The sequence below is a fragment of the Numenius arquata genome, chromosome 16, assembly GCF_964106895.1.
Source record: "Numenius arquata chromosome 16, bNumArq3.hap1.1, whole genome shotgun sequence".
Taxonomy (NCBI): Eukaryota; Metazoa; Chordata; class Aves; order Charadriiformes; family Scolopacidae; genus Numenius; species Numenius arquata.
In genome coordinates this window covers 16,915,899-16,935,827 of record NC_133591.1, presented here as the reverse complement: position 1 = coordinate 16,935,827, position 19,929 = coordinate 16,915,899, and the positions used below count along the sequence as shown (strand labels likewise).

General features: G+C 49.4%; 1 protein-coding gene across 1 annotated transcript; it reads left to right on the top strand.

The window, feature by feature from the left end:
• The first annotated feature begins 1,785 nt into the window (after nucleotides 1-1,785).
• On the top strand, nucleotides 1,786-15,293 carry LOC141472618 (membrane-anchored junction protein-like). The gene is made up of 10 exons (XM_074159770.1): nucleotides 1,786-1,886; nucleotides 3,528-3,573; nucleotides 4,844-4,919; nucleotides 6,159-6,284; nucleotides 7,619-7,650; nucleotides 8,338-8,447; nucleotides 10,580-10,634; nucleotides 13,802-13,874; nucleotides 14,258-14,402; nucleotides 15,248-15,293. Exons 1-10 carry the CDS (start codon nucleotides 1,786-1,788, stop codon nucleotides 15,291-15,293), a joined length of 810 nt encoding a protein of 269 aa, XP_074015871.1.
• Nucleotides 15,294-19,929: the final 4,636 nt, after the last annotated feature.

Below are 19,929 nucleotides of genomic sequence, written 5' to 3'. Positions count from 1 at the left end.
GGAGATGCTGTTCCCCTGGGATACCATGCCCATTGGGGCATCCGTGGAGCTGCTGTCCCTATGGGGGACAGATTGTTACTCCAGAAGCTTAAGACCTTCTCAATCCCTGTAGCTTTCAATGAACATCATGTTTTGGGGTTTGTTTGGTTTGGTGGTGTTTTTTTTTCCCGAAGAAGGATGTTTGAGTTCTATAGACCTTTCCTGAGAGGCAGGAGGAGTCCAGATGCCCCCGAGCAGCACCAAAGTGGTACCAGTGCTTGTCTGAGCTGAGTTCCCCAGGGCTGGCCGTCAGAAACCAGTGAGCACTGGGTCCCTCGTGGTTCAACAAGGAGCAGCTCTTCATTATAATGACGTTTACAGAGCAAAGGGACATTCTGTCCTGCCCTGAGGAGGCAGATCAGTGCCTGCTTGGGTTGTGTGTTTAGGTTTGTATTTTGTTAATCAGAAGCCTTTTATACCAAAGTCTGGTTTTGCGGTTGGCACAAGAGAACTAATTGGGATTTTGTTTTTCCTACAGATGTCGTTGTCGGGCTTTCACGTATAAAAAGTAGCTTCTTTTTGATCACTGCTCGGCTGGGTCAGTGCTCGTCAGAGCTTTCCAGCTGTGTCTGCTTGAGAAGTACCCCACGGCTGCCAGAAAGGCTCCAGACAGCTACGGAACACGGTGTTTGCTCTTAAAGACCCCAGCTGAGACTAAGGCTGCTGCTGTTGCGTTTCTGTGACCCTCCCGGGAATCCCTGTGTGTATGTGTGTGTAGCGGGAGAATGAAAAAATCTCTGGGAGTCTTTGCGTGAAAGCTGCCTAAAGCAAGAAAAGGCAAACCTGACGTCAAAAATTTGGGAGAGAAAGGGATGAGCTACCGAGGGATGGTCATTAGGCACCAGAGCTAACGCTGACTTGAGAGGCCCGGGCAGAGTCCAGTCCCCTTTGACAGCAGTGGCAAGCCCTGCCACAAGGCAAAAGCCAACTCCTCTGGGGCTGTGGGCTCCTGCCGGACCCCCTGGGGCACTCCGAGCCCCCAACGACAGCTGCCTCTGAAGCGCAGCAGCGGCAGAGCCGCCGGTGGCCGCGGGGAGCCGGGGCGAAAGGAGCTCGGCCGGGCCCCGTCCGGCTCCCGTCGGCCGGGCTCGGCTCCAGCCTTCTCCCGGCCCGGCCCCGCCTGAGGTAAGGTCGGGCGGCGGGCGCGGCGGGGGCTTCCGGGGCCTCCCGGCGGTCGCCAGCGCCGGGGCTGCCCGGGGGCCTCGGGGCCGGCGGCGGGGCTGAGGAGGCGGCGGCATCTCCCCTCGGCGCCGGCCCCCGGGCTCTCCCTCCGCCCCGGGACTGCGGGGGCCGCAGGCGCTGGGGGGGCGGCGGGGCGAGGCGTTTCTCCGGGCTGTACCCGCGGGGGCTGCGGGGGACGCCACAGCCGGGTGGTCCCTGAGGGCCGGGGTCGGTCCTGGGCTGCCACACGGCCCTGCCGGGGCCTCGTCGACATCCCCCGGGGCGAGAGGCCTTGTCGGCCTCGAGGACGTTGGTGGGGACATCGCCGGAGCAGTGTGGCTGGAGGCGGGTGGCCGTCGGCTGGAAGTCTGTCCTCGAATCCTGCTCAAAACCGCTCTGCTTTATTGGAAATGACACCTGAATCCGCGATTTTCTGGCTGGTGGGAGGCCTGTTCTCCCTGCAGATGAGGAATCCCTGCTCACCATCCTTTCTTCTGGTAGGACAGCGTGAGATCTGGTGAAGGCTTTTAGTCGTTGACTTTTGACTCTCCTGCTCCCCTAGGCTACATCCAGGAAGGAGGAAAGATGTCACTGAAACCATTTACCTATCCCTTGCCTGAAACAAGGTTCCTTCATGCAGGCGGGCTTGTGTACAAATTTAAAATCCGGTACGGCAACTTCAGCAGGTAAGTGTGGGAAAGGCACAGTCAGCCTGGGTGCGATGGCTGCGTGTTGCAGTGAGTGAATACGAGACACAAAACTCAGGTTTGGGGGCTCCTCTGTCCTGCCTTCTTCCACTAACTATGAAAGCGGTCGCTTAAAAGTCGCTGCTGCACTCGCACAGGCTGAACGTTGGCCTGAGAGACTAATTTGAGCTGTATAAAATGCTCCTGTGTCACTGCCACGTCTGGGTTTTGTGCTTCAGTGGAACGAGAGGCTGTTTTTACTGATAGCGTTTTATGATTTTGTAAGTGTTTACTTGAGAAGCTCTAGAGCCTTTGTTACGGTTTAACCCCAGCCAACAGCTAAGCCCCACGTGGCCACTTGCTCAGCGTCCCGCAGTGGGGTGAGGGAGAGAATCAGAAGGGTGGAAGTAAGGATAAAGTGGGTTGAGATAAAGACAGTTTAATAAGTAAAGCAAAAGCCGTGTGCACAAACGAAATCGGGAAGTCCTTCGGTGCTTCCCATCAGCAGGCGGGTGTTTAATCTCCAGGAAAGCCGGGCTCCGTCACACCTAAGAGTTACTTGGGAAGACAAATGTCCACACTCCAGACCTAAAAGAAAATAACCCTCCCTCCTCCCCACCCCCTCACACTCCCCCCAACCGACGAGTCCCCGGCAGTCAGAGAGCAGGTCTGACACCCTTGGCGTGAGACCCTGGGTGGTGCCTTGCTTTCTTCCATTCTTTCCACCCTCGTCTCCTCATCGCCGTGGCAATGTCCCCTCCTGAATTGTGTTTCCCTGCTGATTGCTGAAGACTTCGTGACCACAGCCTAATTCTTGGGTGGGTGATGTCTGTCGTGCTGTGCTGTGTAATTCCTGTCATTGACTTGCTCTTTATCAAGCAAGGAGAGAGCCTTTCCGAAGAGGAAGGCAAGTTCTCGTCTCTGCTGGAGTTCTGGCTGGGGACCCTGAATGTGGAGGATGTGAGAATGGCTGCCTCCCGGGGCATATACCAGAGAATACTCGCATGCCATAATTCCTTACGCTCCACTGTATTTACTTATTTCCAAGTAACAGTTATGTGATTTGTTTGCTTTTTGATGGATTTGGATTTTCCTTAAGGCCTTCTCTCTCCCTCTGCATTTTGTTGTTGGCCGATACCTTGCAGCAAACAAGTTGGAGAAGCCAGCTTACAAAAGACGTGCAGAGTTTGCTGCAGGCAATACACAGCTCCCAGCATCACAGGGCTTAGCTCCAGTGCTGTGAAGGCCCGTTCCTCGGCAGGTTTGCACCGTGGAGGGGATTAAGAGACGTGTCCTGCTGGTTCCTTCTTGTAGGCCCTTGAGTGGAATGGCATCGCCATAGGCTGGAAGACAGGTACTGGTTTGAGGGCACCTGGTCAACAACCCTGTCCTAAAGGTTACTGAGGATGGACTGAAAAGATCTGATCTCCTCACACAAAATATAAAGGGGCAGAAAACCAAAGAGAAACAGTCCTCGTGGAATAATGGATATCTTTTACAAGCAATAAATTGGGAGTTCATCTGTCTGCAAAGTATTTTCTCTGTGCAATGGGAATTGTAGGTGTTTAAACTCTTTACAAGGACTGTCGCTCCGTTGCTCTTTGACTGGGCTGGGATGAGCTCTCTCTGTTTGTTTCACAGCGCTCCTGATCTCAACACCACCGACAGTGCTGTCCAGGAGCTAGAGGTAGGAGAGGGAGCAGGTCCCTGGGACCTTCTCTGAATGTTGAGCTAAGCAAGTCTTATGTTTGTTATGGGACTGAGGACATTTTGTCAAATGCAGCGTTTCAAGTGAGAGTAATGGGGAACTTCTCTGGAGAGTACGAGGGTGAAAAAAATGACATAAATGAAAAATGCCATCAACAGGCAGCATTAATGTAGAAAAGTAAGGTTTTTATTTGAAGTATTTCAAAGAAGCTACTGACTGTTAAAATTGGACCCATGGAGCTGCCTATTTGTCGAGCTGGTTGCACCCCGTTCCTTTCCGATTCCTGCTCAGGTTCATCCTGCAGCAGCACTTTCCCACGGTTCGGCTCTCAGCCCCAGACCTGGCCAGTGCTTTTAGCTTCTCAGGCCAGACGAGCTGTCACTCCCTCCTGTTGGTTCAGGAGCTGCGGTGCTGCTGGTGAGCGAGCCTGGCAGCAGCTCATCTACCGCTCGATTGCACATGCTTCCCTCCCAACTGAGGAGCCACTGGAACCAGTGGACGTGCTTTGAATGATGCCAGTACTTGGTGACCACTGATGAGCCCTGTTGGCGTCATCTTCTTCCTGAGACAGACGAAAGTCCCTGCCATTCCTGAGGAAATGAGACAAATATACTGCCTGCTTAAGAATGCTTCCTTACTTAATTTTAAGAAAAATCTTCAGCGTACAGTAATAGCATTATAAATATTATTGAAGAAAATGTGCTGACTTTAATTGATACAAAAAATTATAATTCAATTTTTTTTCTTTTTCACTTTTGAAAATATTGAAAGGTATTACTAGAAAAAGTTTCCCATTTGTAAAGCAGGAGTGAGTTGGGGCCGAATTGCAGTTCCCTTGTAACTGAATTGAGTCAATATGCAGAAAAAGAGGAATATGTTTATTTTCGAAGCAGGTCAATGCTACCTGTGTTTTGCTGGCAAAAAGGAGACTTCTTAAGTGTAAAACTTCTTAAATTTCAAAGCACACTTTCCCTCTTCATAGTGATGCTTCTGTGTTACTTCAAGATTAAGATACTAATTCACTTCAATGTCTGTGAGTCTGTGAGTGCAGCGCACTCTGGGTGATGGGAGGGAGTGCGGAGAAGAAGGGGAGGAGGAAAAGCAAAATATCTAGAACCTGCTCTTCCACGAGTCGTGCAAACTGTAAAGTAATTTTAAATTTTCCCCACGCCTTGAAACTGTACTTCACAGTCGAATTGTGGCTATATTGCTAATACTCTTCCTTTGTTTCTTTCTCTGGCCTCTCCAGGAAGCGATTCGAGTAATCCTTGGAAATCTTGATGACTTACATCCATTTTCTACAGACCACTTCACCATTTTCCCGTGTATCCTGTCTTTCCTACCTGTAAAAGAGAATTGCAAGACAAAGGGCATTGCTTAATTCAACATTCGTGCCTGGTAGTGTGCAGATCTTTAGCTGGAGTGTGAAGCCTTTGCGCTTTGCAGTTTTACGTCAGCTGAAGATCCTCCTCAGGTGTTGCCTTCACTTGAGAACTGATGTGAAAAGAGAGTTTTGCAGTGTTTTGAGCTGAGTGCCTCTGTGTTCCGAATCAGATTTAGCCACAGAAAATGAACACGTGTATCTGAAGGGACAGGAATCCCACCTAATGTGATGGCAAGCAAAGCTCGTGCATTTCTTGAAAAGGCTGATAAAATGTCAAATGCTCTTTGCAGTCTCAGCAACGTTGGCCACAAGTCGAGAAGACGGCAGTAGTTTTCTCATAAGGTACGTTAGGATTAAATATCGTAGTTGCTGTAAAGGGTTCAAAAGAAGTTACTGTCATGAGGCTCTTGTTGAAGAGAAAAGTAAGTTGGTTGAATGAGACGCCTTTTCGGTCCTAAGGGGTGTCAATTTGGGAATCAGATCAGGCCCTTTGGTATCCCCTCCCGTGGTTCTGGGTGCCCAGGAGTAATGAACATCTGGGTGTTTCCTCCTCCAAGGCATTCCCTTCCAGTCCTGGAAGATGGCCCCATTGCCACACTTTATAAAAGCAGGCAAGAACGAGGTCATCCTCTTTCTCTGTCAGAAGGTGATGAGAGCAACTTACTCCTGTTCCTGCCAGGAAGAGAAGGTGGCCGAGAGCATCGTCAGACGGGAAGCACCAAAACAAATGTTGGGCTTGTTGGTTTGCTTCACTAAAGCTCAGCCAGTTTTGCCTGCGTGCTTGAGGAGAGTTTGATTCATGGACTTGTATTTCTAGAACTCGAAAATCCATCCCCGTGCTTGGCCAGCACTGGGCCCTGGTGAGAACTGCGAGCTCAGAGGCCTGGTGTGATGAGTTGTCCTGCAGCCTGTGTGTCAGGCTCCTTGCTGGGGCATAACTCTTAGTTACTCACAAGCTGTGGGTGAGTGGGAGCTCTGGGAGAGGGTCACCGGGATGAGTGTTTCTTGTAATGTGTCACTAGTGGTTTTTCATACGGTTCTTACTGATGGATTGTATGTGCTGCCTTACACGCACATGCCAGGTGGTGTGACTTGTGAAGCCTTACCAGAAGACATCGTCAGGGCGCCTGCTCCTTTGAAACGTTAGTGCTGTGTTCTTAAGCCTTAGCATCGTTCTCAGATTGGAGTAAATGGGAGAGGGTATCGAAGATGAGATTCAAACATGAGAATGTCCATCTTGTGCCTTATCCCTACATTTGCACTATGTATCTGGAACTCAACTCATTCCAGCAGAACGTATCTTGTGGTAAGTCACTATGGTTATGTTTGGATAATTTCTGGAAACATGTGTCATCTGTGTCTTGCTTTTCCCTTTCCTTTCATCTACCGTGTCTTTGAATTGGAGGGAGCAAACCTGTGTGCAGCGTGGCTGTGCTGTGGATTTGAGATAGAGCAGAACAGCGTGTTCTCTTTTGTCCTGTATTGCCCTTCTAAAATTTCCCGAATCTCTCTGCCTTTTCTACCCCTGCTGACTCTTCAGCTAGTATTTTTATGAAGCTGTGCCCAGCAGCTCCCAGCCTTTGTTCTGTAATGCCAGTAGCTGGGCTGGAGCCAGTACGTGTGTATGGGCTGCATGTTTTTCTTCCTTGTGCTTGACCACGTTTGTTGACATTGAACTTCACGCTCTTTGTTTCTGTTGTCCTAAAGAAAGAATGCATTTTTTTTTTCTAAATAATGATAGTCATAATGGTAATAATGATTAGCAAATGTTGTCGCCTCACTAGTGTCTCGTTTTCCAGGTTTTCGGTGAATTCCCTGAGCAGCCTCAGGCGCCAGCTGAGACCTCTGTGGGACACCACATTTAACCTCCTCTGTTGTGAAAACCGAGTGTTATTCTTACTGTTTCCTGTTCTGATTATTGGTCCCTGTGAAAAGCTGCTGGTTTTTCTTGTGACTGCTTAGTGCAGATATTGTGGTCTCCTTTGTAAAATGGAGAAGCGGTCATTCCTTGGTCTCCCCCATTTGCTCGCGTGTAGCAGCCCCTGTCAAAGATACCATCTTTGGATGTAAAAATTCCTAAAGGTGGAGAATTCAGTCACTTCCCTGTACACCTTGCTCCAGTATTGAATCGCACTCTGCAACGGTTGTACATTTCTGTTCTAAAATTATGCACAGCATAATGTGCTATTACTTTCAGGCACTGGTGTTTCTAGTTTCTGTTGGCAGGGATTTTCCTTCAGGAAGATACGTATGGATGCCATGCACCAGAGGTTGGCTGGCCAATATTCTGGGGAGTCCATGCTCAGGCTGTCCTTGTGTCTTCCCTCTGGTGCCTAAAATACAGTGATGCCAACAGTTCTTCATTCCTTCTTCTCTTCTGAAGACTCCTTTAATTCTTCAAGAAAAGCAACTGTCCCCATCCCATTGACATGGGGTATTCCCAGCCAGGAATTCTAACTGTGAAAGAGCTGCGTTTGCAGTTTTTCAGTGTCAATATATCATATGCAAGTCCAGCATGGTTTCTGAGGAGTTTATCTTGTTTGCCAAAAGTGAGGTGCAATGCAAAAATGTACTTTTAAGTTGGTTAAAGAAAGTCCAGTCACCAAATATTCACCAAATTTTATAATACTTCTGTTACAGGTAAAGAAGTAAACAAGGGCAGTGATGGACTTGTAAGTTTTTTATGTGTTTTTTGTTTGGGTTTTTTTGGTGTTTTTTTTTTTTTTTTTTTTAAAGTTATATTCTAAATAGTGTGGAGAAGCAGAATAGAGATCCAGGCAATGCTCTAGTTCTCCTTTTTCTGGGTGTCAGTCAGGCATTGTGAGGTGGCACTGAATTCTCACCTGTAACCATCCAAGCTGGGAGAAATCGTCCTGTTGGTTCCATCAGCCTTTGAATGAAGTCCTGCCTGAGGAGCCGAGGGCCCTGGTGGCTGCAGTGAAATGTGTTTTCTACAACTCTGAGCCGAGCTGTCAAATGGTTTCTTCACTGTGAGAGTCTGTAGGAGGAGGTCAATATGGCTGAATCATTAAGTAGTTTCCTTGGTGCTGTGTCGTAAACAACAAAGTTAAGCTTCTTTGGAAAGTTTTTGTTTAATGAGAGCTCCGGGTAGGTTTGGTTTTGATCCGAGTGTCTAAAAATGGAGTGAATTAGTGAATACGTCCTGTGCAAATTCCCCAAAAGAAACTCCTGCTCTCTCTGCTAGCATTACATTCCTTTATTGTATAAAATTGAGGTCTTTATTGTATAAACATGAACAATTTTGCAAAATAGGAATGTATATTAACTCTGGATTTTTTTTTTAAACTAGAAAAGTCAAAATCAAATGCTATCAATACCAAGTTTGCAATGTTTTGAAGGTCAAGAGAAGCAATGAAGCATCAGAAAGTCCTGCAGTGGAAGAAAAGGTGAAGAGGAGAAGAGTGGAAGTCGGAGCAGAGACCTCATGCCCGCGGTTGGGTACGGACAGGTCAGTTGGCTACAAAATAGACTTCTAGGGCACATACCAGAATTTTTAATGTCTCTTGTACCTTCCTCCGGTTTCATGCCTGGGTGATCCCATTTGTCTTCTTCCTTCTCTTCCATAGGTGACAGGACCTAAGCAGCATTGCCCGTGTTTGGAGAAAGTTGTCCCGTGCTTTCAGGCTCCTGTGCCGTTAACTAGGGGTCTCCCTATTGATCTCCTTTGTGTTCACGTTCTCTGTAGAATCACAGTGGGGTGAGACCTCAGCAGGGTGACAAAGCAGGGCACTGGCTCACGCACCTGAGCTGGGGGTGGGAGGGAAGAACTGGGAGCAGTTTTCCAGCTGAAGGCCAGTCTGTTCCTCTGGGTCGGCTGGTGAATGCTGCCTCACCGCTTGAGGCTGAGGTCCCTCTCTGGGCATTTCACAGAATCACTGCGGTAGGATGGGACCTTTGAGATCATTGAGTCCAACCCCTCCTGCTTGATGGGGAGGGGTTGCACACAGAGCACGTTGCCCAGGATGTGTCCCTTCAGGTGGACTCCAAGGGTGGAGATGCCACAATTTCTGTAGGCCGTTTCTGGTTGCCGTTCTTGACCACAGTTGCAGTCAGAAAGTTGTTTCTTGTGTTCAGATTTCATTTCATGTTTTGCAATTTGTGCCCTTTGCCTCTTGTCCTGCCAGAAGGCGCTGTTGAAGAGAGCCTGTCTCCTTCTTCTTTCTTCCCTCCCATCTGGTATATGTTGATGAGATCCCCTCTGAGCCTTCTCCAGGCTGAACAATCCCAGCTCTTCCAACGTCTCCACATATGAAAAGCGCTCCTGTCCCTTCAGCATCTTTGTTGCCCGTTGCTGGGCTCACCCCACTGAGTACCCGTCTTGTCCTGGGGAGCCCTGTCTGGACGGAGCCCACAGAGGGGAAGGAGCCTGAGCAGAGGGGAAGGATCACCTCCCTCGAGCTGCTGGCGAAACTCTTCCTAATGCACCCCAGGGGCTTGTTGGCCGCCCTCAGCACGAGGGCGCAATGCCGGCTCATGCTGGCTGACTTCAGGCTGAGTTCTCGATCACCTTCCAGAGGCAGGCCCATCGTTAGTTATAGTGTAGCTGGAGTGTAGCTTTAAAAAAAGACAATTTGTGTCTGTACTTAACATTCACAGGTATCTGGCAGAGAGTCCCAGATCCGGTGGTGTGATCGGATGATCACCTTCCCCCTTCCATGGCGATGGACAGACCATGTCAAATCATCTCCTTTGGTGCCTTAGATTCTTCCCACTCCCCAAGTGTATTTCATGCAGAGATTAGAACGGGAGAAGCCTGAAGCCTTTTCCTGCTCATATAAATGTAGTCCTTAATTTCCGTCTCTCCCATCAGTTTCTAGTCACAATAAAACTCGTGGAAATGGGTGAAGAATGAGACCAGGATCCAGAATGCTTTCTAATCTGTTTTTGCCAAGACATGGGTTGTAGATGCCTAAAATATAAGGCCATAAAAGGCTCTTTCATGATCCAGTTTGGCAGTCATCACCTCTTGATCTTTTTTTCTGTTTGGACAAGCTGTTTTGCTCACAGTTCCTCACGGGGCATTTGGATTCGTGTTTTCTTGGGGTACTATTGAGAGCTGAGCTCTCCAAATCTCCAGGTGTCCCTCCCCAGTGACACCGATCAGGACAATTTTGTGTGCAAATCAGGGTTGGTTTTCCCCACGTGGGTCACTTTGTACCTCTCTGTACAGAGTTTCCTCTGCCATGTTATTGCTCCGTGACCGAGTCTTGTAAGATCTTTCTGTGGTTCTTTGCGCCCTGCCCTTCTCTTTGTGTCAGTAACCTTATAGGATTTGCAGCTTTCTCAGTTTGCTGCCCATCCCCCTTTCCAGGTCATGTAATGCTTTTTTTCTCCTCTTTAACTGCTTATTGGTTTTACTAGAAAAGCAGAAAGCCTGATACTGGAATGAGTGCCTATTTTTGTTTTTGAAATGAGACTTTAAAGCATGAGAACAAATATAGATTAAGAGTATCTATGTTGTTGGCTAGAGGTACTAAAACCCTGATTTCTAATAAAATACTCGGAGTAGCCATTTACGAGATTGCTTCCTTTTTGTGACTTCTTGTAAACTCAGTTCTTCCTTCTTTGACCTCTTTTTAGAACCGGAACCGACTGTGTTCACCATATGAGTAAAGCAAAGCATGGATGTGAAATGGTAAGCTACAGAATATTCAGAAAGAGATAACAGTATCTGTTTAGTCCTAAATTCTTAAAGCGGCAAGGATAAAAATGCCTTCATGTAGGTTTTTTCTCCTTATCACCTGCATCGCCTGCATGGAGGCATTTGTGATTCCTGACTTAGCCAAGGGATGAATTTTCCTGGGAGACGACACGAGCTTTTCTGACTGTTGAGCTCTGAACTGTAGGGGTGAGCTCAGACTCCTGGAGATGAACCCGAAGGATGCCCTGCCTTGTCTTCAAGACTCCAGTCCTCTTTTCCCTCCCATGCCCATTTGTGCAGAACTCCCTGGAGGGCCAACGGTGGCTGCTGACACCTTGGCATTGGCTCCAGCGTGAGTATTTGCCACTCCCCACCAGTGTCCTTTCTTGGTGCTGATGGCCTTGCAGCATCTCCCTCTTCTTGAAACAGCCTCTTCTCACTGTGGCATCGGAAGGCAGATTTACAACAGGATTGTTCCAGAGGGATTGTCACTTGCTTTCTAAACCCATTGTTCTCCAGAGACCTTGTCAGGAGGGAAAGATTCTTTCTCTTTTAGCTCACAGCTAAAGGCTGCTCTGACAGAGCTGCTGTTGGGCACAGCCTTTGGGAAACGGGGTCTTCACTGACACCCCTGTTCTCCTGCTCCTGGCTGTTGCCCATCCTCCCAAATGTCCCAGTGTGTTTCATCCATTTTCTGGACACTGATGCCCATTCTAATTTAGTTCAAATCCCTGCCACAGTCTCACCTTCCTGGCCTTTTTCCTGCTCCAGCTCTTCAGAGAGAGGATTTTACGAGAAGGCAAACTCATTCCTCTTGGGTTTGTCCACAAAGGAAGTTTCCTGGTGGTATATAAGGAACAACTTCTTCTCCCCCTGTTCCTTGGGAGGTGAACAGTTGCATCAAATACCTGGGTTTCTGCGTGTTTCTGCATGATGACGTACTGCCCCCATTTCAGGAACCTTCTGGACCTCTCCACAACTGGCTGAGCCTTTACGCAAATGCCATGTGTGGGCTTGCTTGAAATCTCAGGTGGCCAAGCCATACTGCCTGCTTGCTCCTGGAGATCTGGTTCCAAAGGTCCAACCGCAGCATAATTGATCTGCAGGGATTCACTGCAGATACAATGGCCTGCGATTTCAGGTGCTACTAGTTGCATGGTTACCTTCAGCCTGCCCAGATAAACTCCTGTATTGAAACGGCCCTCACTTTGTTGTAAGCCCAAAACTTCCTTTCAGAAGAGGGTTTTTTATTGGGTTTGTTGGATTTTCAAGAGAGGAAGGAGACTGCCTGGTAACTCCTCAGGAGCATTCAGTACAGAAGAACTTCTCTCAAACGAGTAGGCTTCTTTGTCTCTAAAACCTGTATCCCTTTTTTCCCCCCTCAGCTTACCTTTGCAGGATTAGTGGCAGGTCTCTACACGTGCCCTTTCTGGCTTCTTTCCTCAGGTGCCCCAAATGCACTTTTGGTGGGATAAGGGTCATCCTCTGAAAGATGCTTTTTGATATTCCACTTTGCTGTAGCCACTGTCTCCAGAATGCCTCTGCTCCTTGGACAGTGCCTGAGTTTCCCAAACATTAGAGTCGTTGAAAGCTGGAGCTCTAGGTGAGCGTGTTGGACGCTGAGAAACAATGTGGCAGGTGGCAGACTTCACCGATACCTCATATTGTGCTAACTAATGTGGGAGGACATCCTGAGCTCTTTCCAGGTAAACTATGGAACTATGAAGAATGACTCGTCAGCTCAGCAAATACCAATTAAGGTGAGAAGAACCTTCTCCAGAACAGATGCTTGTGCCACCTTGACTTGTACCTGAAATTTGCACTAGTCAGGGCACTGTTACGCTGAGAGGGATGTCCAGACACAAACTGTTGTGTTTATGAATACCAGAGCAGGGATCACGAGTGCCACCTGAAGTCATGGGCAGATGACCCTTCCCTTACATGTGTTTTTTTTGGGAGATTAGAGCCAGGTGCTTCTGTGACATGCTTTCCATTTGGTGTGCTTTCCATTTGCTTTCTTTTAGTTTTCAGGATCAGAAGAAAGATTATGTTTAGGAAAAACCATATGCACAGCTCCTGTGCTTCCTCAGGATTCTTCTGATCATTCCTCTAGGGCTCTTGTTCACTTTATCAGCAGCGTATGACTTTGGATCCAGATCCGCCTGGTGTTTTAGAAGGCATCTCAAAAAGGGAAGGGTCTCGTTAAACATGAAGGAAATCTGCCTACTTAGTACCCATAGGACTGACATTACAACGTGGTCACTCAATCCAGAAGGAGGAGCGTGGAAGTGCCGCAGTCACACGGCTGTTAAGTAGATTGCATTTTCAGCTCCATCCAAACACCTTCTCGGCCTGTGATCTGGACAGCAGGTTGTCTGGGCAGGATGAGCGGTGTGGAGCCTACACAGCTTCCCACTTACCGAGGGCACCAGGAGCGGCCAAAGAAAGAGAAAAGAGAACTGAGAGACGCTCAGACTGTCACTGCAGATAATTTTCCTAACTTAGTTAATGCTCTGAGACTAAACTGCAAAGATCTCGGGCCATCTACAGTCCGGAATTTTGCGTGAACCTGAGCTTAGTGTAAGAGAAACACCATCAGGGAGTGGATCAGTTCTTCTCTTCTCTTCTCTCTATGACAAAGTTGGTTTATTCTCTCTCAAAGCTTACACGCCGATTTTGTTGTTTGTGGTCCTTTGTATTGCTGATAGCGTTCCTCATGGGTATCCCTGGCTCACCTCTTGCTTCTGGCACTTTTCACTTTTGTCCCTTCCCACTTACTCCATTTCCTGTGCCCGTGCCTTAGCAGGCCTGATGTTTAGGGGCCTGTATTGCCCAGTGGCTGTCATTTCCCGCAGCACCTCTGTGTGTTTTGTTAAAATCTCTGTCTATGGCATAGCTGCTGCTGTTCTTTCACTATCTGCTATGTTAAAGTCTACTCAATGAATTGCAGCTTTATTTTGGGCTTGGGAATGTCCTGAGGAGGGCGAGGTAGAAATCGATTGGTGAAGAAAGTCCTCCTAGTAGCAGGAAAAGAAATGAAAATCACAGAACAAGAGAGTAGACCTTGCCTTTTAGTTCTTAGAGCAAGCAAACAAGGAAAAATCTCCTGCGCAACAGAATTTTACATGGTGTGACGGTTCTTGGTTTCCTTTTCCTTTCAGAATTCCTCCAAAGAAAAGGAGCATGAGTTTAGTCCAGCATCCCTTAGCGTGGGCTGTAAGCAAGAGAGTTTCTGTAAGTAAGGAATTCCTGTCTCGTTCCATTCAAATTGGTCCTATCGCCTCCAAAGCTGTAAGGATGACGTCGGTGTTAGTTTTCCTTTTAAAATTGTGTTTGGTATTTTCCAGCATGTGAGATTAGGCATTAGAACCACCGTAAAGTGGTAGGTCAGCAATGACTTTGGCTGAGACTCTTTTCCGCGTAACACGTTCTCGCCCACGGAGCGAGGCTGAGATGGGAGCCCACCTCCAAACCAGTCTGCATGGGGATGGCGGTAACACCTCCCAGGGTCATGGCCCTCGGAGCCTGGCCCCCCCTCTCAGCATCGAGGTCTGCCGTCGGTACGCAGGGAGTGTGGAGAGAGCCAGCTTGTGGTTTTGTTCTTCTGTTCCTTATAGGGGGTCCTGGGGAATCTGACCTTGAACAGAAACCAGCAACCGCCCAGGCTGAGGGTGCAACGCAGCTACTGCAGCGAAGGGACCCAACGGTGAACAAAGGAAGCACAGAGTCCGAAGGAAGAGGTGTCTCAAAGTTCTGGAGAAGGTACTGACCCTGCAGCTTTGAGCAGATGCAGGCATGGCTGTGTGCGAGCCTGTGTGGGAGCCTGTGTCTGGTTCTGGCAGTTCAGGTGATTCTACATGAGCTTGAAAAACGGCCACCTCTTTTCTGTGGTTAAACCAAAGTCTCCCAGGGCAAAGGAACCTTCAGGGATGTCCTGTGGTAAGGGGCAACGTTCCCAATAAATGCTCCTCTTGTGAATTGCCTTTGGGAAAAAACCTCCCCACGGGAGGGTTCCTGATCCCAGTCCCAGCCCCCATCCAGTGGGGCTTTTATCAGCTGAGGAGTGTCACCTCTGGCCCCATTTCTAAAGGGCTTCAACGCTCCCCTTCTAACGGGGCCTTCCCGGGATGGACCTTCAGTCCTGTCCAGGTAAGCAGGACCTTTATTTGGCAACTCAGCAACTGTGGCCTTGGTAACCTTGACTGCCAAAGACACCCTTCGAAACTCTAATTAAAGTAGCTGTGCAGAGCGTTGCTCGGCGCTGCTGCCCGAAGGAGTGCTCTGAAGCTGTGGAGCTGTACCCGCAGGAGCGTTCTGTTCCCTGTGCAGCACACGTTGAACATCAGCAGTGACTGTTGGTTTGACTGTCGGTTTGAGTTAGTTTTGGAAGAATTAAAACTCCTTGTTAATCATAAAGTGTGCCAGTGCCTTTAACGAGACCGTCGTGGCACAAGTTATTCTTTATATTTCCTCTATTTTTTCAGTCTTCCTCTGTATTACTTTGCACTGGGGTTGTGTCTTTCTGGTGGACATAAATGAGCGTGTTATTACAACTCTCAGAGAAACATTTGAAGTATAATGTGCTCTTTCTGTTGTTGTTTCCCCAGCATGATCTGTTCGCCACTACAGCACCTTTTTGGTGGAAAGAACTGACCTGGAAGTACTGATTGTTGTGGAAAGGTAACCTGGTAGCACGGATGTCGGGTGGTATTGTTTCTTGTGTAATTCAGCTTTTCACATTGCTTGTCTCAGCTGTTCAGTGCTTCAAATGAAATTCTACTTTGTGTACATTTTCACATTAATGTACTGAAGACATTGGGTTAGAATGTCTTTTTCTTCAAAACCTAGAGTTTTTGCAAAAAGAGCAACAAGCTTTGAGATCTTGATCCTTGAGTGTCATAAATTGGGAATGTTACATTTAGAAATCATTATATGAGATTCTAATAAAACAAGCATCAACTTGGAACTGCGTGTTGTTTTAATCATAGAATCATAGACTCACAGAAGGGTTTGGGTTGGAAGGGACCCTAAAGACCACCCAGTGCCACCCCCTGCCCTGGGCAGGGACACCTCCCACCAGACCAGGTTGCTCAAAGCCACATCCAGCCTGGCCTTGAACCCCTCCAGGGATGGGGCAGCCACAGCTTCTCTGGGCAGCCTGGGCCAGGCTCTCACCACCCTCACAGCAAAGAATTTCTTCCCCACATCTCATCTCAATCTCCCCTCTTTCAGTGTCAAACCCTTCCCCCTCCTCCTATGGCTCCCCTCCCTGACCACGAGTCCCTCCCCAGCTTTCCTGGAGCCCCTTGAGGGACTGGAAGGGGCTCTTCAGGTCTCCCCGGAGCCTTCTCTTCTCCAGGCTGAACCCCCCCAACTCTCTCAGCCTGTCCTCACAGCAGAGGGGCTCCAGCCCTCCCAGCATCTCCGTGGCCTCTTCTGGCCCTGCTCCAACAGAATCAGAATCAGAATCAGAATCAGAATCAGAATCAGAATCGTAGTGGTTGGAAGGGACCTCAGAGATCATCGAGTCCAACCAACAGTAAAAAAAAAAAAAAAAAAAAAAACAAAAAACAAAAAACACCACAAACAAAACCACCACCCACCACCTGAACACACAACAACAACAACCAAACCAAAAACCATCACCCACCCACACAGCACCCCACCACAAACCAGTAATCTTGGACACTAGAGCATGCCCTGAAGAACCATGTCTACACGTTTCTTAAATACCTCCAGGGATGGTGACTCCACCATCTCCCTGGGCAGCCCATTCCAATGCCTGATAACCCTTTCAGTAAAGAAATGTTTCCTAATATCCAACCTGAACTTCCCCTGGCGCAACTTGAAGCCATTACCCCTTGTCCTATCATCTGTGACTTGGGAGAAGAGACCGACCCCCGTCTCTCTACAGCCTCCTTTCAGGTACTTGTACAGAACAATAAGGTCTCCCCTCAGTCTCCTCTTCCCCAGACTGAACAACCCCAGCTCCCTCAGCCTCTCCTCGTAAGATTTGTGCTCCAGACCCCTCACCAGCTTCGTTGCCCTTCTCTGGACCCGCTCCAGCACCTCAATGTCCCTCTTGTGGTAGGGGGCCCAAAACTGGACACAGTACTCGAGGTGGGGTCTCACCAGTGCCGAGTACAGGGGGACGATCACCTCTCGGTCCCTACTTGCCACACTGTTCTTGATACAGGCCAGGATGCTGTTGGCCTCCTTGGCCAGCTGGGCACACTGCTGGCTCATGTTCAGCCCACAGTCCACCAACACCCCCAGGTCCTTTTCTGCCAGGCGGCTCCAGCCACTCTGCCCCCAGCCTGGAGCGCTGCAGGGGGTTGGTGTGACCCAAGGGCAGGACCTGGCACTTGGCCTTGTTGAACCTCATCCCGTTGGTCTCGGCCCATGGATCCAGCCTGTCGAGATCTCTCTGCAAAGCCTTTCTACCCTCCAGCAGGTCAACACTGCCACCCAGCTTGGTGTCGTCTGCGAACTTACTGAGGGTGCCCTCGATCCCCTCGTCCAGATCATTGATAAAGATGTTGAAGAGAATTGGCCCCAGTACCGAGCCCTGTGGGACACCACTCGTGACTGGACGCCAGCTGGATTTAACTCCATTCACCACCACTCTCTGGGTCCGACCCTCCAGCCAGTTTTTAACCCAGCAGAGGGTATTCCCATCCAAGCCATGGGCAGCCAGTTTCTCCAGGAGGATACTGTGGGAGACTGTATCAAAGGCTTTGCTGAAGTCCAGATAAACAACGTCCACTGCCTTTCCTTCATCCAGCAAGCGGGTCACTTTGTCATAGAAGGAGATCAGGTTTGTCAAGCAGGACCTGCCCCTCGTGAACCCGTGCTGGCTGGGCCAGATCGCATGGGTGTCCCTCATGCGTTGCATGATGGCACCCAGGATGATCTGCTCCATGATCTTCCCAGGCACCGAGGTCAGACTGACAGGCCTGTAGTTCTCTGGATCATCCTGCCGGCCCTTCTTCTTGTGGATGGGCATCACATTTGCCAGACGCCAGTCGGCCGGGACCTCCCCAGTTTGCCAGGACTGCTGGTAAATGATGGAGAGTGGCTCCGCAAGCACTTCTGCCAGTTCCCTCAGTACCCTCGGGTGGATCTCATCTGGTCCCATAGACTTGTTTGCATCTAGGTGTTGGAGCAGGTCCCTCGCCACCTCCCTTTGAATTGCAGGGGCTTCACTCTGCTCCCCGCCCCTAACTGCTAGTTCAGGGGTCTGGATATTTAGGGAACCCCCTATCCTACTACTAAAGACAGAGGCAAAGAAGGCATTTAGGACTTCAGCCTTCACCTCATCTTTGGTTACTATGTTACCTCCCTTATCCAGTAGAGGATGGAGGTTCTCCCGAGATCTCTTCTTGCTATTGATATATTTATAGAAATTCTTTTTATTGTTTTTAACATCCAAAGCCAGGTTGAGTTCTAGTTGGGCTTTGGCCTTCCTAATCTTTTCCCTACATAACTTTGCTATACCTTTGTAATCTTCCTGCGTGGCCTGCCCCTTTTTCCAAAGGTCATAAATTCTCCTTTTTTCTCTAAGCTGTGACCCTATCTCTTTGCTCAGCCAGGCCGGCCTTTTCCCCCGACGGCTCGCTTTACAGCGCGTAGGGATGGCCCGCGCCTGGGCTTTTAAGACTTCCTCCTTGAAAAACACCCAGCCTTCCTGAACACCTTTGCCCTTCAGGGATTCCCCCCATGGGACTTTTCCAACCAGTGATCTGAAAAGGCTGAAGTCCGCCCGCCGGAAGTCCAAGGTTGAGGTTTTGCTAGCCCCCTTTCTTACCTCTCTAATAATTGAAAACTTGACCATTTCATGGTCACTAAGCCCAAGACGGCCTCCGACCTCCACATCTCCCACTAGTCCCTCTCTATTTGTGAGCAGCAGGTCTAGAGAGGCACCTCCCCTGGTTGGCTCACCTACCAGTTGTGTCAGGAAGTTATCTTCCATACACTCAAGGAACCTCCTAGCCTGCCTGCTCTCTGCTGTGTTGTATTCCCAGCAGATGTCCGGTAGGTTGAAGTCCCCAACCAGAACAAGGGCTGGCGATCGAGACACTTCAGCCAGCTGCTTATAGAATGCCTCGTCTACCTCCTCATCCTGGTTGGGTGGTCTATAGCAGACTCCCAGCACCAGATCTCCCTTGCTAGCCTTGCCCTTCATCTTTACCCATAAACACTCAACTCTATCATTGCTGCAATCAATTTCCATACAATCAAAACACTCCCTAACGTACAGAGCCACACCCCCACCTCTCCTTCCTTGCCTATCCCTCCTGAAGAGCTTATAGCCATCCATCACAGCATTCCAGCTCTGACCATCATCCCACCATGTTTCTGTGATGGCGATTACATCATAGATGTCCTGCTGCACAATGGCTTCCAGCTCATCCTGTTTGTTGCCCATGCTACGTGCATTAGTGTAGATGCACTTAAGCCGGGCACCCGATTTCACCCCCATCCATGGTTCTTTCCCCTCAGGCTCGTTACCAATGGGCCTGGTATCCTCCCCTTCCCCTTTTGATTCTAGTTTACTCCCGGGTACCACTTCAGTGACCCTGGTTCCAACCCCGTCCCCCAACATGTCCTTCTGCTGTTGGTGGCCCCAGAGCTGGAGGCAGCACTTGGGGGGGGTGGGTCTCCCCAGAGCGGAGCAGAGGGGCAGAATGCCCCCCCCTCGCCCTGCTGGCCACGCTGCTGGGGATGCAGCCCAGGGTGCGGGGGGTTTCTGGGCTCCAGCGCACGTTGCCAGGATGTGTGGAGCTTCTCACCCACCAACACCCCCAAGCCCTTCTCCTCAGGGGTACTCTCCAGCCATTCCCCCTCCAGCGTGGATTTGTGCCTGGGATTGCCCCGACCCACCTGCAGGACCTTGCACTGGGCCTTGTTGAACTCCATGAGGTTTGCACGGGCCCACCTCTCCAGCCTGTCCAGGTCCCTCTGGATGGCGTCCCTTCCCTCCAGTGTGTTGACCGCTCCCCACAGCTTGGTGTCATTGGCAAACTTGCTGAGGGTGCCCTTGATCCCACTGTCCATGTGTGATGTATCTTAATCTAGCCATTGGGAATGGGATCTGCATCACCAACTGCACGCGTTTTAGCAGCTCTGTGCGTGCCATTCTTCTGAACCAGTGAGAGGTAAATTCCTAAACTTGGTTGTTTCAGTGTCATGAATTCTATTTTTCCATCACACTAATCCAGTGGCTTGTGAGCCTGCTCCTGGTTGCGTAAGTCTTGTCTTCCACCCTACTTCATAGCTTTCCCAACGG